This window comes from Plodia interpunctella, chromosome 16 (assembly GCF_027563975.2).
Source record: "Plodia interpunctella isolate USDA-ARS_2022_Savannah chromosome 16, ilPloInte3.2, whole genome shotgun sequence".
Taxonomy (NCBI): Eukaryota; Metazoa; Arthropoda; class Insecta; order Lepidoptera; family Pyralidae; genus Plodia; species Plodia interpunctella.
This window is the reverse complement of record NC_071309.1, coordinates 5974718-5991096: the sequence shown is the minus strand read 5'-3', so window position 1 is coordinate 5991096 and position 16379 is coordinate 5974718. Positions and strand designations below refer to the sequence as shown.

Here is a 16379-nt window from a genome sequence, read left to right as displayed (position 1 = left end):
GTAGTGAAAATACGTATCACTTATTTTTACTTTTATCCGAGTTGTAGAAGTAATTTCAGTAAGTTCTGAAAACGTTCATTTTACACCATTATAATAAACATTTAATAGTTTAAATTCTTACAGGAACGATGCCCTGGAGCGCTGGCCCGAATTCTCATCTAGCAATGTGTTCCCTTGATCACCTTTCAATCAAATTTTTTTTCGATTCAACCAATATGGCATAGCTACAGAGATTAAGGCTGAAAATGTTCCCAGTGTAAATATGAACAATAAGTCTAGAATCACTATGTTAATCCGGAAGCGAAGCCAAAAGTTCGTGTAATATTTTAATTACTTTTAGAGTTATTATTAACATTTGTAAGTATTTAAGAGAGAGACTAGTGTTAAAATTAATTTAAAATTTTATATGTATACACCTAAGCCAGTCATATTTTGTATATCCCAAAACTGATATTCAGTTTTATGAAATGAAAAAAAAAAACTTAAATTCTTGTTTTTTTTAGTTTACTTACCTAAACAAAAATAAATTACCTAGGTACAATACTTAAAAATATCTTTTATAAATTATTATATAACTAGAATTGGCTTAAAACAATTTTCTTTCACAATAAATTAAACTTTCAGGCAAGACTAGCAACAAATATGTAGATATATTTATGAGCATGGATGTCAAGAGATAAGCAACCATTGGTCCCTTCTCATTGTGATTTTCTGGTGCACGATTGCCCAGAAAATCACATGTTTAAGATCTATAGTAGGTACATCGTAGATAGTCACTTCTATGTCAGATCAAATCTATTAATCGAGTGGGATTATAAAATCTTGTTTTAATATTAAGTACTTTTGTGGTTGGACGCTCTGCTTTCAAAAGGCGTGTTCTGCGTTGTGCCACTTGTTTAATTATGGACAAAATGTAAAAGGCAAGTAATAGTGACACCAGTCCTATTCGCGTCTTCTTTTATGTGGTTCGTATTGAATACTCAATTCAACATGGTCGCCATGGTCTTTATAATTCTTTAGCCAATGTTCGGGGAGTTTGGTATGTTCATTTTGCGAATAATCACCCACTACTTTAACGTTCCCAAAATCGTGGTCAATAGAATCAATGTTACTGTCACTGCTGTAGGCTTCATAGTCGCTGTGCTCATGTTCATGAACGTGGTACAATTCCTCTTCGTTTTTCCATCCAGCATTTATATATTTAACTTTCGGCCGGGAATGGTCGTTGAATGCATTGTCTCTGAGTAGTGTGAACACAGCACCGGTGAGTGCCATGTTGTTCAGCATTACTGTGGCCACTGTGGCTAACTTCATTGCTGGTAGGACGAACGGCAGGACAGCTGCCATAATCAGCCCCGGTATAAGAAGTATGGGCACGATGTTATAAAATTGTTTCTTCAGTTTACTTCCTCGAGCTGTTGTGATTTCGTCTGGAAAAAAACCAAAAAAATATATGCAAAATTTGTACAATTTTTTTATGTAAGCCCCTGACCATCTTTCGTGATTCTTCGAGTTACGTAATTTTATTAGTAAACAATCTGAACCTGGAGTTTACAAAATCAGGGTTTGACACAATTCGCACACTGCGCCACATGAAAGTAACTCCGGGTCAGTTAACCCAAGATACGGCGAATCAAATTCTCCCCATAGCTTTCCAAACAGCTTCGCTTAACGTTACACCTGACCATTTAAGGCCGTAGTTGCGTTTTCCAAAACGTCGCGGTTCTCTTGCGTGTTACTCGAAAATTTTAGGCTACCAAATTATAATATTTATTATATTTATATAGATACAGTACTTTATCCCTTATTGGGTAGACTAAAGTTGAAGCCAAGAGCCACGAAACTCTAGGGTCATGTTTAGCTGGATAGCGATAGCGAGCTTAGCGATAGAATGAGATTCTGAATTTGTAACATGTCTAAAACCTGTTGTTCTAGTTCCTTCCGAAATAAGAGAAATATTAATTCATAAGTATATACTTGTACGAGATTAAGCATACTTACGTTATTCAGTAAGTAGTGATTATGAAGTGCAATGTTACTTAGAAGTGTAATAAACTTTAAATGGTAGTGAAATCTATCGTTTTGTGCGTCATCAAATTAGACACGCACTCTTGTTTTTCACTTTATTTGGGCTAACTTTAGCAATTTATCTTATATGGAAATGGATTTTATAGATAATTTTTGCCAAAAATTTTATTGCAAAATTTGCTCTGTTTCATTGATTAAATCACCCGCAAAAGTTCGGCTAATAATCAACAAAAGTTTCCCTGTACATATAACTAATAGCCCATATTTTAGACCAAAACCATAAAATGGTTAATGTTACTCACTTTTTAGTACATCGACGTTAATTTTGCCATTCTCTTTTGACTTCAATTCCAATCTGTATCCTGGAATCATAGTAAAACTCAACGTCTTATAATGTAGCAATTTCTCGGTGCCTTCACATAACTGGGTGTTTATTTGGTCACTGGAAGTGTTGCTGTATTCTTCCCAGGGAAACTGTTCGATGTTCGAAGTGTTACTGGGAAGAAGCCCTCGATCTAAATACTCGATGGCTTTTTTAGCACGCCAGGCGCTCAGGGCGGTCAGGCATTTTGTAGGTCCAAGTGATTGAGAGCAGGTTAGTAAGTGCTTTATGGGACCTTTAGTCCCGATGGGGGATAGTATATTGTGATATGGCGCGTCGCGTGTTAGCTGATGCGCGTGCGCGACGCACGCGGCGAGCGTGGTCAACGCAACCAGCGCACGCATCGCTGACTGTAGACTGAGCGCGAGGCTCCCCCCACGCGCCCACTTGAAAGGCAACTATACTCGGCTAAATGAAAGCGAACCCCGACTCCTACAATATCATTAAAATATTCAAGCAAAAACAAATCATTTTGTAACACTCATAATCGAGAAAAGTGTGAATGAAAGCATAGTCTCTAGATCGGACGTGTTCTTTATAATTGACTGTTGGATGACAATCCTGACTTGAATTAAGTTCGATTCAACTTATATGATGTTGCAAAGGTGTTATATAGTAGGTACGGTTTATTTTTAGAACATTTCTATAAAGAAGTCATTAAATCTTTCCAGTTGGCATATTTTGTTCGTCACTTTCATTTAATCAATGCGGCTTTATTTGGGCAAACTACGTAACGTCACGCACTTTCAACAATAGGTACTATGAGCGTGCTGAAATTGCAAACCGAGAAAGCCAATTTTTTTTTAACAAGTTTTAGATCAACTTTGATGGCCTTTCTTAGATCAAAATACTTATAGGACATTTCAGTATTTGTTCCAAAAAGAAGTTGTGAAAAATTTGAAGATCGCGCATGGTAAAAGTTCAAGCTCAACAAGTTCACAAAGAAATCGTGAATGAATTGAGATCCGTAAGGGAACAAAAAGATTCAATTCAGCTCATTAGGCGTGTTCGTGCTGAAATTTGAGATCGGAAAGAAAGTTGTAAGTGATACGGTTTTGTCCATCGATCGTGATTTTCCTTCATTGTTTGCAGGAAATGCCCTATATTGCCGAATAAAGAGAGTTATTAGCATACGCGCTGTCACGGCGCGGCGGAGCGTTGCGCGTGGACCCTCGTTTCACTGCGCATGCGTGCGGGGACTACTGATATACTGCAATTAAAACAATTTTACAGTATTCTCAGATTTTTAATTTAAAATATTTATTTGAGAGGAAGTGTGAAGGTAGCGGTGAGGTATAATGAGAGGAGTAATATATTTATTTGTGAATAATGACGAATAAATACTTAATTGAAATGACGTTGAAAAATAGTGGATGATTAAAAGAGAAGAGGGAGGCCGAAAAATAGATAACGTAATTAGGTGTCGACAGATTTATGGAATATAAGACTTAACATTGAAACCCCAAATGATGGAAAGAAAGATGATGATGAAGATGTAGGATAGATACTATTGTAAGATTTTTTATAAAATTTATTTGGAACCCGTACTATCGGTGATATTTGCTATCGTATCGAGAGACCTTTCTTTTCAATATGCTCTAATAAATTATACTAAAGCAGGTACTTAGGTAGAGGTTGTGGTCAAGTAACCTTTATTTCTTTGATAATGAAACGACTTGCAAGGATGCACTTAAGTAGCCAATCCATATCGTGGACCTCGTTAATGCAATAAGTTTATAAAAAAATATTTTGTATGTAGTATACGAGTACATATAGAATTATATACTTTGCAACTTACCAAATGCTTTTAAACGTGACTAACTCGATAAAGTCCAGGAACAGATATTTTATTGTGTGTATACACGCACGAAAGCTGATTTTTTTTCAAATAAAATTGATTTCTTTAGCTATGTTACGTGTCTATACGAATTGTTACATAATTTCCTTAAGAACATTATGCGCTGAAAATCCATTTTTTTGTTCAATTAACTCAATCTTGTTTCGTGTTTCGACACCTGTGGAGGAGACTAATGTAGTTTCATTTACACCATTTAGTTGCAACTACTTGCACCAAACATTACTTGCAACCTGTGAGTTTACGTGTAAATTTGGGGAAATCCTTAGTGTTCCATTATACCCACACTACATGCTCCACGCATGGCACCCACGTAGGTACCGGTAGTTATACTTATTTATATTAATTATAATAACAAATAGTTAAAACGATAATTTTCGCTGATACAATAGAACTAATTGAAAATAAAAATTAAATGTGCTGCTACAAATCAAAAGTTTATCAATCAGTTACCTAACAGTGCTGATTGTTGTCGAGAGAAAAAAAAAACTAAGTAGGATAAATTAATAGGTCACTGCCTCCTAAAATTTTTAGGAGGCAGTGAGTGTCCTTCGATTGCTGTGGAAATCATCAAGCCGATACATAAATATTTATTATACATAATATCTAGAGGCATGAAACATTTGAATATGTTTTTATCACAAATATATAATCTGTATTTTCAGTCCTACAAAATGGAACGTGAAGTAAGGTGCAAGAGAGTGACTTTGTTAAAAATTTATTTAATTTATTGGCAACACTATTTGATAGCCAGCAGTTACTTTCACCACTCATTTGCGTCGATAGGGATCGAAACGTATTCAAAGTCCAACGGGAGCATATACGATGTTAATGATTCAACATTAGTCCGTAAGAGGAGCTTCCACTGTTCCTCAAACTGTTAACATTTCTCTAGAGGTAAATTAACTTCGACAGCTTAGAGACTTGCTTACAGATAGATACAGACGTGAAGTTCATGAATGTGTTTAATCTTTGTATTACTTTAGTCTACATAGAACATACAGAATTTAATCGCTCAGCAAGTGAAGTTTCTATTTACATATAATTACAATTACATAGGTAAGCTTAGGTTATGCTGCTAGACTTGTATTTAGTAATAGATAAAATTTTAACATATTCTGAAACTTTTCATATAGCGTCGTCGTCGCTTGGTAAATTTATTAGTTGGCTTTAGTTGATTGGTTACCCTTCTTGATTGGTGAAACAATTGTTCACGAAGCACTAGTTTTTATCAGAACACAAAAAAAATGCGTGAAAAGAAATTTGGTTGGACAACAAACCTGACATTAACGTTGCAGACAACCACAGTCTGCGAAGACGTCCTCATTTAAAATTAGTAAGTACCTAACAAACATAAGTTTGCCTATTTACTATAAAAAAGTAAGTACCTATTCCCTTCCCGATCCCCTAGCGGTTTTGGGAACCACTGCCCTATGATCGAGGGCAACATTTCTACCGAACGGTCACGTTGCACTTTCTTTTGTCGCATTGTTTGGTCTCGATGACCATTGTCTTCCGCAGGACACTTTATATCCTGGGATCGATTAAAAAAATCATCAGTCATATTCTGTCTGCAGAGCAATCACCTCGAGGACTGCAATCATGTGCAACAAAATCACAGTGTTGACCCTTGCTTATATTGTTATATTCATATCAGTAGTGAAGTGTGAGGATGGGTCTCAGCCAAGCCTTCTGGATTATTTGGGAAAAGGTAGGTTCATTTACTTCTGCAAGCTCATTGTTACAGCTGGTGTAGGGTAAACTGCTATCTTATGACTTAAGATTATTCTTCTTCTTGATCTTTATCCCGTTGGTATGCGGCATAGTATGAAAGGTCCCACTTCGTTCGATACCCGCTTCGCATTCTTATCATCTTTGATCCCCTATATCCATCTCTTTTTTAGCCTCCCTCTATGCTTAGAACACTATTTTGTGATTCAAAATTATAGAAGCCTTACACGAATAATTCCAACGAGCTCTTAAATTATATATTCTTAAATATTAAAGTAGTAACATATGATTATACAAATTCGGTCAGTAGCACAAAAATATTGAAATAAATCATTCTCAATGTGTTATTGCGAAAAACACTCCGTTTAATTTAACCTATGATGGCATAACCATTGGATCATGTTGTATTAAAGGATTTGCTCGTCTCTTGCTTACCTTACTCACGACGTGACAGTTTGTTTCGCCGCATTTTGGTAAAACAGCCATTATTTGTTTTTTTGATGTAGCAGATTGCACATTTATTAAACCCTTGTCACACACACTGAGAAAGATAGAGAAGAAATTATTCATGAATAATGAAGGTTGAATATTTTTATAAGTTACTATGTGAATAAACTCTACCTAATAGATGAGAATAACAATTTACATACCTAGTTACCTAGTTAGGACCTAATTTTCACCACAATCTTGAAGCTAAATATTAATAAATATGCGCATTATAGGCAACTTTTTTGGTGCGCTGAACATTTGCATAGCTTTGGAATGTTTAGGTTATTATAATATACACCAATATTATCAATGTGAAAGTTTATGACTTGGGATTTAGGATGTATTTGTGTGTGTACTTTTACACGCAACATATACTGAAGGGATTGTTATGAAATTTGGTACACACGTAAAATATAACCCGGAATAACATATAGTGTACTTTTTATCCCGGAATTCTCACGGAAGCAAAGCCCCGGGGCGCAGCTAGTTCAATAGAAAGGTCAATAAGGATAACTTCCACAAGAAGAACCTTTGGAACCTGATGTGAGGTCGACACACACCTGGAACATGTTATAATCTGTATTGCGATTTACAGACACGAACGTCGGCCGTACGTTCGGACACAATGCTCTCAAGAGGCTGTCGTTCATCTTCCTGCCGGTGATGTTCACACTGGGCGTGATCTCCACGCTACTCATGGCCCTCGCCGTCATCTCCGTCAAGAACCTAGCCATCGGAGTCATCCTGCTCATTGTGTCTATCAGTCAGGTAACATCCCATCAAATATGTAAAGACCGAAAAAAACACGGTATCCCATCAAAAACATTTTACAAATAGTGAACCTAAGTAATGCTTTTTGTTTGTTTAATTGCATGAACATGAATTTCTTCAAGACAAAGATACTGCGCATTAGGACTGGCAATGATGATGAGTTTAAATTCAATTAGAACTTTGTCGCATTTTTAAAAATTACGTTTTATCTACTGTCACCTCGTGCATATATTCTGAATTTGGAGCACATAACAGCTCGACAAATATATATTCTGTTCTATTTCCAGGCGGTGTCTAGACTGCTGTTCGCGGCGGCTCCGCCTTCACCCCTGTTGCACCTCCACCCCCGAGCTGAGCTGCTGCCAGCCCCTGTGGCAGCTCCCTGGCCCGCACCGGCGCCTGTGCTCACCCCATGGGCCAGATCGGACAATGACGCGACCATATCCGATTGAAACTAGCCAGAAATTCACGAATTGACCCCACCTTAGTACGAATACTACCTCAGACGTGGTACCGCGTAATATTATGCATTTATATGTATCTAGATTTATTATGAAAGAAATTTTTGATATACAAACTGAATGAAACCGAAGCTTCAATAGAAACTTTATCATATGTTTGCTAAAATTTATCAGAATCGACTGACTGATGTTATTGATTTGCATCATCGCTTAGATACGAATCTGAATCAGAAATTTTAAAAATCTTGACTCGGATTACTACTATTAGGTATAATTCGTATATAATTACTTCGTCTGTCTCTCGTGAATCCGGTATATTTGTGAAAGATAGACGACGAAAGATTTCTGTTTTAGTTGTAAGAATTTAATTTATTCGCGATTAAAATTTTTCACAGTTATTGATTTTGTAAATTTACTTTTCAACAAAATCCTTTAGCTAGTTAAAAGTTGCTAACTTTGAGTATGACGTCGTAATAATCGGAAAAAACCTAAGTTAACAATTTTTATTAAGGATGAGTTGCACCAGTCAAAATTGACGTTGATTTTAACCTACACCCCGCTGACTTTTAGACAAAACGGGTCTTTTCTGCACGAGTCAAAAGTTGAAGGATGCATCCCACAAGTCTTACTTAGAGTGGGTTGCATCCTCCCCAGTCCAGTAAGTAAAATTATAAAAAGTAGCCTATTTACTCCTAAAGTCTATCTTTATGCCAAATTTCATCAAAATCAGTTCAGTAATTTTTGATTTATGTATTACAACAAAGAAATAAAAATTCAAATCTTTTCTCTTTATAAAATTAGTATGCCTTTCTCTTTATAAAAATAATAAGCCTTTAACAAATAGAGTTAGAAAATTCATGTTCATTTTGAAATCATTGAATTCCAATCCAATCAACTTTCTACTTACTACATGTTAAACTAATAATTGATAAAGTAGCTTACATCGCTCGCTCACACACGTATATAGGTACTCTTTATAAGTAAATTATAGCTAGAGTAGAGTACGCTTTTCATAAATAATGATCATGTAGCCACACCACAGTGTAGGAAAAAGTTGTTGCACTTGCAAGTCGCATAATGTAATAAATATGGACTTCAACTACATACAATTGGAACCATAAGTACAAAATAGATAATCTGTATTCTAAGTATGATCACTAACTAGCTTATTTTTGTTTTTGTCATCAATTATTCGAATTCATGGAAGGTCTCAATTTTCTTCAGTCTACACTAGAATGGATAAAAGTTAAATTAAACATTTATTTATGAATAAAAAGCAGAAAATAATAGGTAAGTATGTGTTAGTCCTTAAACTTGTTACATATTTTTGTTCGCTCGGTAGTTGTACTTAAACTTGAATTAAGCTACTTACGGCGTTCTTTATTAAAAGGTTTCAATTATAAAAAATGGTTAAACCAAATGCCAAAGATAAACTATTCGATAAGTAAACCATTGTTTATGGAACCCTAAAACTACAAAAAACTCAATGCAAGTAAGAGTAGCTATTTACTTGTTATGTATGTTACATGAGAAGTCCTGACAATGGATACCCACACTTGTTTTACAATGGTTTTCACATGGCATTAACTGTTGGTGACATTTTCTCTGCAATAAAACCATTATGACGGTTATTCGCTGGGAACAGAGGACAATAATTACTTTGTTTTTTTTTTGTAACGATGCGGCCGTGAGTGGGCCTATGGAAAATTTCACCAAGAATGAAAGCAGCGCAAAATCTATGTTGTTACGGTACGCCTTCGGTAATTTATTCTACTAGTTTGAAATCATTAAAAATAACTTTCGGCAATCGCATTATTTGCATATGATTTGCATGAAATCTTGACATAAATATTTGCGCATAAAATGTTTTATTATTGTTATGAAAAGTTGATACCTATTTCGTTTTTAATTGTAATTTAGTAGTAAGTAGATCTATAGCGACGTGTTCACCAAAATGACTTGCTTGAGTTCAAAGAGTTCTTGCATGAAAATATCTCAGAAACAAGCCAGTTCGCCAAACAAAAGTTATTATCATCAATGTATTTTCAAATATATTCGTACTTAATCCTAATAGTGCACTTAGGAACGGCTCCCGACGAGACAAGTCCTCGACGGATTTTTGTCACACCTTTAATGCAATTAGATCTATCTGACAATAATAAAAGCTTGTGTCAAAAATGACATTTTTATAAAAAAATATTCTCAAACATATTCGAACCTAATTATAGCTAAATCAATCGAGTAGAAGAACTACCTAACCTAACCTAACGAACTCCACTCCTGTCCATAAGTTTGTTCTTTGTTACAAGCAAGCCAGTCTCCATACTGTGTACAAACTAGTTCTTAAATATGCAGCATGAACTGTAGTAAGTAATCTAGTTACTGACATACCTACATTAACTATATAGATTTGACCGTCAAACCATTTGATCTAAAATTGTAGTAAGTATTATAGGCAGCCACTGCAAATTGCTTACATTTGCTTTATGCTTACTTTCAAGTAACGCATGAAATAATTATAGACTTCGGTGTCAATGCACAGAAAGTACGTCAAACGGTTACAATACGGCGCGATTAGTATGTACACTTCGTTACGACAAATGCGTAACAGAGCATGACAAACCATAAAAACAATGGAATTATTTATTTACTAGGTACTTCTTCAGTCTCCGTTGCTTTTATCTTGATTATGATAGGTGAGCATGCATCAAGATAGAGGAAGCGAGAGGTGAGTGAAATTAGTCAGGATCGTGACAAGTGGAAATCCCTATAGTCTCTGCCTGGAAAACAGGTGTGTTATTAATTATGGATGTAAATAGTTCATTCAATAATTATTTCGTGCATGTCATGAAGACAATGAATTAATCTGTAGAAGAAGTTTATATTATGAAGAAAGAATATGCCATGGCTGCAATGGCTAAACGCAATAACATCATTTTAAAGTTGGCTTGTATACGAGTAATACGAGTAGTTTTGAAATCCTTTTCTCGAAATCACTTCCACAGGTTAAAGAAAAGCGAGAGGACACACAAATCTCAAAAACATTCAACTTAATACTATAATTATATGAGGAACTGTGAAAATAACAGCTCCGTTTCGCTTGCTCGCTTCGTTAAATTACGACAATAATCACGTGTAGTAATCGTCTTTTTATAGTTTTTAAACTCTGTACAGTATACTACACACATTTTACAACTTAAGTTTATAGGTAATTAAGTAATAGATAAGTGAAATCTTTATTAAGTTTCAAGACGTTAATGCATAGAGATGATTTCTATAACCAGTTTCAAATAACTTTCTTGTTTTATATATAACTAATAAACCACGGCCTATCACTTATATTAATTTTGTCAAGTCCCATGAAGGCAAACTTGCAAAACTTTCAAGAAGTACTTATTTGTTCCTTTATATTCCTTAATCGAAAAAGTAACGGTCGTGAGAGAAGGTGATAAAAAATTAACTTTCAATCTGATGAAAGTTAGGTAGGTAGTTACTTCAAGTATTTCTACTGATTACGAAAAAATAATATTTTTTATTTACTTGGGAAGGCTTTTGTCTAGCAGAGGGATCTCATAGATACTGCATAAAAAACCTATTTGATGATATTACATTAAACAAAACATCTTAACATCTACCATTACAGGTTATAAACCTAATGCAATATCGAATTTACCTAGTAACAGGTACTACTCATACATCTCGAAAAAACAATCTTACTGACGTGTCGACCGAAATTTCTCCAAAACTTACATAAAATTACGAGTAGTAACTAACTGATTGTAATTTGAACGAGCGTAAACTTGCAAATCGGAGGTAAAGTCGTTTTGAGCGGCTCTCAACCCAGTCCAGTTGTAAAGTTATAGTTTTATATAATCTGTTGTACGGTCAGGTGCTGCTGGGAGGGGCTGCCATCGCGCCTGGCTGCATATTCGAGCAAGTCAGCACGATGAGCGGCACGTCTTTGCCTTGTTCCGTGAGCGTGTTCTTGTTGATCTGTGTCGTGCTTGTTTCATCTGTGGTATGTGCCGGCGTGGAAGATAGCCAGCGAATTCAGAACGATGGACTGATAAAAAAAGTTGAGTTATACGATGGAGTTTACCTTAAGATACCAGAGCGAACAAATGATACCCGAAAATTGTTCAGTCTCGAAGTGGATACTGGGATCCAGAGCTCTGCTGTGGAAGGTTAGTTATGAATAATTACGATTATATTGAAGAGTATAATTGGGGATGATGCATTATCTCATTTTATCAGGCTCAAACATTTTCGAATTCCATCTTCATTAAATAAAGAAGTATACCTAAACCAATTGGTATGGTATATCCTCACACGAATATGGATCATCCTCAATTCTCACCGCGGAAGATCCTGAAATTTTGATAGTGGGTACCTATTGTCATTTTTAGCTTGATTTTTATGGGTTTATAGTACAAAGTTTTTTCATTGACTGTGCAAAAACTTTCTTTGATAAATACGTAGGTCCCCGATATTATTTGGAAACTAAACATCTAAGCTTTGTGGTTACTAAGTAAATAATATAAATAAATAACACTAGGTCGCTCTTCCCCCTTCCGACCTTATTACCCAACAAAAAGATTATAATAGGTTTCGAAAATTTTCCGCAAAGGGTTATATAGGCATTGTTTAATGAGAGTCATACAGATCTTAACCTATGTAATACATACATTTTATAAGTATACCGTGATTATTATGTTAATAAGAGATGCCAAAAAATAAAACATAAGTGCACTTAGCGATCATTCATTCATCGAACATTCGTTTGTCTACGCTCTCTCATCTGGACGTGTTCCCTGTTATATTAGCCAGTAATTAGTGATGCCTCGAAGCTTAAAATTTTGAAAACCGTGGTTCTCAGGCCGGCCTCCTGCCTGCCTTGATTTGTTTCCTGCCTCTTTAGGGATGCTATTGCTGCCTCTTAGTTTCCACGGGAGGATATAGAAAATTCATATTCTAAGATGGGAATCATACGCCTCGTACGTTTTCCATAAAGCCGGTGCACACAGCTGCTTAAGGCGTACGCATGCGATTTTTTGTATAGATTTGTGGCTGACTGCGCAAACGCGTGTGCACGCGCACGCGCACCTCATGACAACTTAATGACATTTAATTAGACCAGCATCAGTTCTCAAACTTTGGGAAATTATTTAGTTTAAATTCAACAGATGCTTTGCATATCAGTATTTGAGAACCACTACATTACAATGTAGCTTCTGCATCAGTATAAGTACCTATATATTTTCCTTTTACCGCTCCTTTTACCGTTATGAAAGTCTCGCAAAGGAAGGCTGTGTAAGTCCTTTATTTATTAGAGATTAAAATACAAATAATAGGTATATAATACAAAAAGATTTGATAACTAGGGAGGCCGACGACCTCATGAGAAATGGAAAAGTAAGAAAGCGGACCCAGGGCTCTGACGCTCAACGGCTGAGGAAGAACCCGTGAATACGCTCATATGAGATTGTATTACATACAATTTATTTTGTAAAGATGCAAAAAATTTGGCCACACTCTTGTGCGTCAGTCACTTCTGGCCCTCTTCTATTAATATCAAGTTTACCTAGATCTAAAAAATGAATTCCTGGGTGTCGATTGAATCAAAATTTTATTGAACATTCTTTATAATCATAAAAACAATGTAAAACTATTTATTTTTTGGAATATATCCAAATTTCGTCAAAATTGGTTTAGCGGTTTAAACGTGAAACGTGACAACGGACAGATTTTCAGTTATAACATTAGTAAAAAATTCTCTACAGTATACGCAGTGTAGGATTTCAAATAATAGAAAACATACAATTAGCGTGCACAAGACTACGAACGTCCGTCGGCGAAAAACTAGCGTTTCGTATCATGATGATCAGTCGATCAATATTCCTATGGTGTTTATAGGACCGGTTGCACCATTCACTTTCCCATAATGCGGTTGGTTAGTAGGTTTAATAGTCGGGCCGGCGGCGGCGTGGCTGTGTCTGCTCTGATTATATTTCCGAGTGGCCAATTTCTCCACTTTCTCGTGCGAGATAAAAAACTGCGACAATGATTACATATCGCGATAGCAGTCATAAATAAAACAAGATCGCGCAATAACTCTCGCTTATTGTAAATAATTAAACAATAATGTACCCGTGAATTCGCACTTCACAGCATCAAAATACCTACAGAGTGATGATTTTGTTTGGGTACTGCCGTTATAAGTGACTAGCTGCACCCGGGGCAGTTCTCCCGTGAGAATATCAGATTATATTCTACCTGTATAATTCCATAATAATCCGTCCAGTAGATTTTGCGTGAGAGTAAAACACATACATCCTCAAATTATAATATTAGTAGGATCTGTGAGTAGGATACCTATATGGCCATTAAAGTAAACCGCAAAAATAGAAAACAGCATTCCCATCACTCATTTGATATACCACCCATTCCAACATGCAACGGTTTAATCCATTAACTACGTTGTTATTTTTACACCATATCCAATGTAAAATTGGATTTCAATAACACTCAAATCAAAGTTATTTTTATCTTCTTTATATATCTGTATTATATGTAAATCGTTCTACTTTATAAGATAAATTTTGATATGACAATTCATTGAAGTAAAGGCATTGTTTCTATTTCAGGTCGCAAGAAACAGCAAAAACTTTTGCAGAGAATACTGCCGATGTTCATCATGCCGTTCCTGATCCAATCGGCAATAATTCCGATGTTCCTCAGCATTCTGAAGTTCATGCTCTTCAAGGCTATGATGATCGGGAAGGTGGCCCTGGGCTTGGTTATCCTCAACGCGTTCAGGAACCATAACGTGCATAAAGGCAGAGACTCTGAAATGGCGGAACTCCACTACGGGTATCAAGGGAGCGACATGTTTGAATATGGTGCCTACATCCCTCATTAGCGTTCCAGTTAATGATACTAATGCGAGTTTTAACGAATTAAAATCAATGTAAATGTAAAATTGCAGAATTTCTAAATTTATTTTAATTTGTAATCAGAATGATTCTGCTTGCTCTCTTTACAAATTTTGAAGTTAAAGAGTTACCTCGTTATCTATAAAAAAATTAAAACATACTACTTTAAGCTTAAATATATTTTGTCACTATCGCACTTTATAAATTTGAAATTGACAGAAAGAGACAAAACTTATTCTAGCTTAAAGTGTTTTTTAAGTTTTTTTTTTAAATGAAAAACAAGGTTTGCATTTTCTGCATTTAGAATGTTTCAAGAATAATACCACCTTTGTTTATTGGTCACAATTGTAATAGAAGATAGACCCGCATCCTGTTATGTATTAATGTAGCAATAATTTGTAAAAATAAGATAAAATTATCTAAGTCACTATATTTAACTTGCCAAACACAATGCTCAGCTAATATTGTTAAGATGTCGCCATGGAAGTATCTAATTTGTTCTTATTTCCATGAATGTAAACAGTAAGAGATGAAGTATTTAATATAGGTGTGTTTACACCTATATTAAATACTTCATCTCTATAACGTATAACGTCATATGAATCAAAAAGTTATCAACAAATAAATGAGAACCGATGAAACAGCACCGAATGTAACCTCACCATGTTTGGAACACATGACTTTATTTCCAGCCCCAGAAGGACTCAAAAACGGAAGTCTTCCCGTGTTTTAGCCACATTAGATATTTATGATCGTATAATGTACCGGCTATGTGAATAATCCATAGCCCTAATGGAACCTGCTTAAGCTTGTTACGTTTATTGTATTATAACATTGATACATTACTTATTTTAAGCACAAGAAAGGATTGTCGTATATTCATCTTTCTCTCTTATAGTCGCGTTTTCTCGGTTTCAATTCGGGGCTGTGACGCTGAGAAGTTCAGAATCTGCTTCAAAAAAATATTAAGATTCGGTTGTGATTTTACTCCTTGGGAATGCTATTGATGCCTGCCTGCCTAGGCTGTGGCCCTTATAGTCACCTAGCACGACATCCACGGGAGGATGTGGAGTAGTCCTTTTTTAGGTCTGGACCACACGCGACATTCAAGTGACGTACAACATAAATTTATACTTACGTTTTTCTTAGGATTTAAATATAACATTTTATATTAGACAAAACCAAGGACTGTTACATATATTATGAATTTATGACCTACTTAATTTATTATGTTTAACAGTGTTACTATATTGCTCTGTCTACCAAATAATTTAATGTTAAGGTTAATTTATTGTTATTATTTATTGAAATGACAAAATAAATACAAAATGAATGAATTTATTACCTAATCCTTCTTTGTGACCTGACTTCATCCGTAAAGCGTAAAAAATTGCCATTTCATTTCGAAGATTTGACTATGATTTTACAACTGACCACTCGCCTGACGTGAACCCAAACTTTTAAGGCTTTCTGTCCCTTAGTCGCCTTGTACGACATCCACGGGTGGATATGAAGTGGTCCTATTCTAGGGCTGCCACACACCTGATTTTTTGTGATTGTTGAGTTAATTAAGTTGTGGGCATAGGCTGGTATTAATTTATGTTACACGGTGTTGGGTGCTAGAAAAACTTATTTTTAAAATATTATTTTTATTTTACAACATATAGCCTAGGTACGTAGATCAACAAAAAGAAAATAACAATAAAGCTTTATCAGTACGATATTTTAGC

The 16379-nt window shown here is 35.4% G+C and overlaps 3 protein-coding genes across 3 annotated transcripts; 2 read left to right on the top strand and 1 right to left on the bottom strand.

Moving 5' to 3' along the window:
• Positions 1–812: 812 nt before the first annotated feature.
• Positions 813–2778, bottom strand: LOC128676572 (uncharacterized protein). Its single transcript, XM_053756751.2, has 2 exons — positions 2331–2778; positions 813–1430 (listed from the first exon to the last, which is right to left on the bottom strand). The coding sequence occupies exons 1-2, from the start codon at positions 2752–2754 to the stop codon at positions 943–945; spliced, it is 912 nt and encodes a 303-aa protein (XP_053612726.1). The 5' UTR covers positions 2755–2778; the 3' UTR covers positions 813–942.
• Positions 2779–5810: 3032 nt separating this feature from the next.
• apn (apnoia) lies at positions 5811–8115 on the top strand. The gene is made up of 3 exons (XM_053756592.2): positions 5811–5976; positions 7081–7253; positions 7544–8115. The coding sequence occupies exons 1-3, from the start codon at positions 5868–5870 to the stop codon at positions 7706–7708; spliced, it is 447 nt and encodes a 148-aa protein (XP_053612567.1). The 5' UTR covers positions 5811–5867; the 3' UTR covers positions 7709–8115.
• A 3486-nt stretch (positions 8116–11601) lies between these two features.
• On the top strand, positions 11602–15982 carry Osi22 (Osiris 22). Its single transcript, XM_053757055.2, has 2 exons — positions 11602–11901; positions 14362–15982. The coding sequence occupies exons 1-2, from the start codon at positions 11664–11666 to the stop codon at positions 14634–14636; spliced, it is 513 nt and encodes a 170-aa protein (XP_053613030.1). The 5' UTR covers positions 11602–11663; the 3' UTR covers positions 14637–15982.
• Positions 15983–16379: the final 397 nt, after the last annotated feature.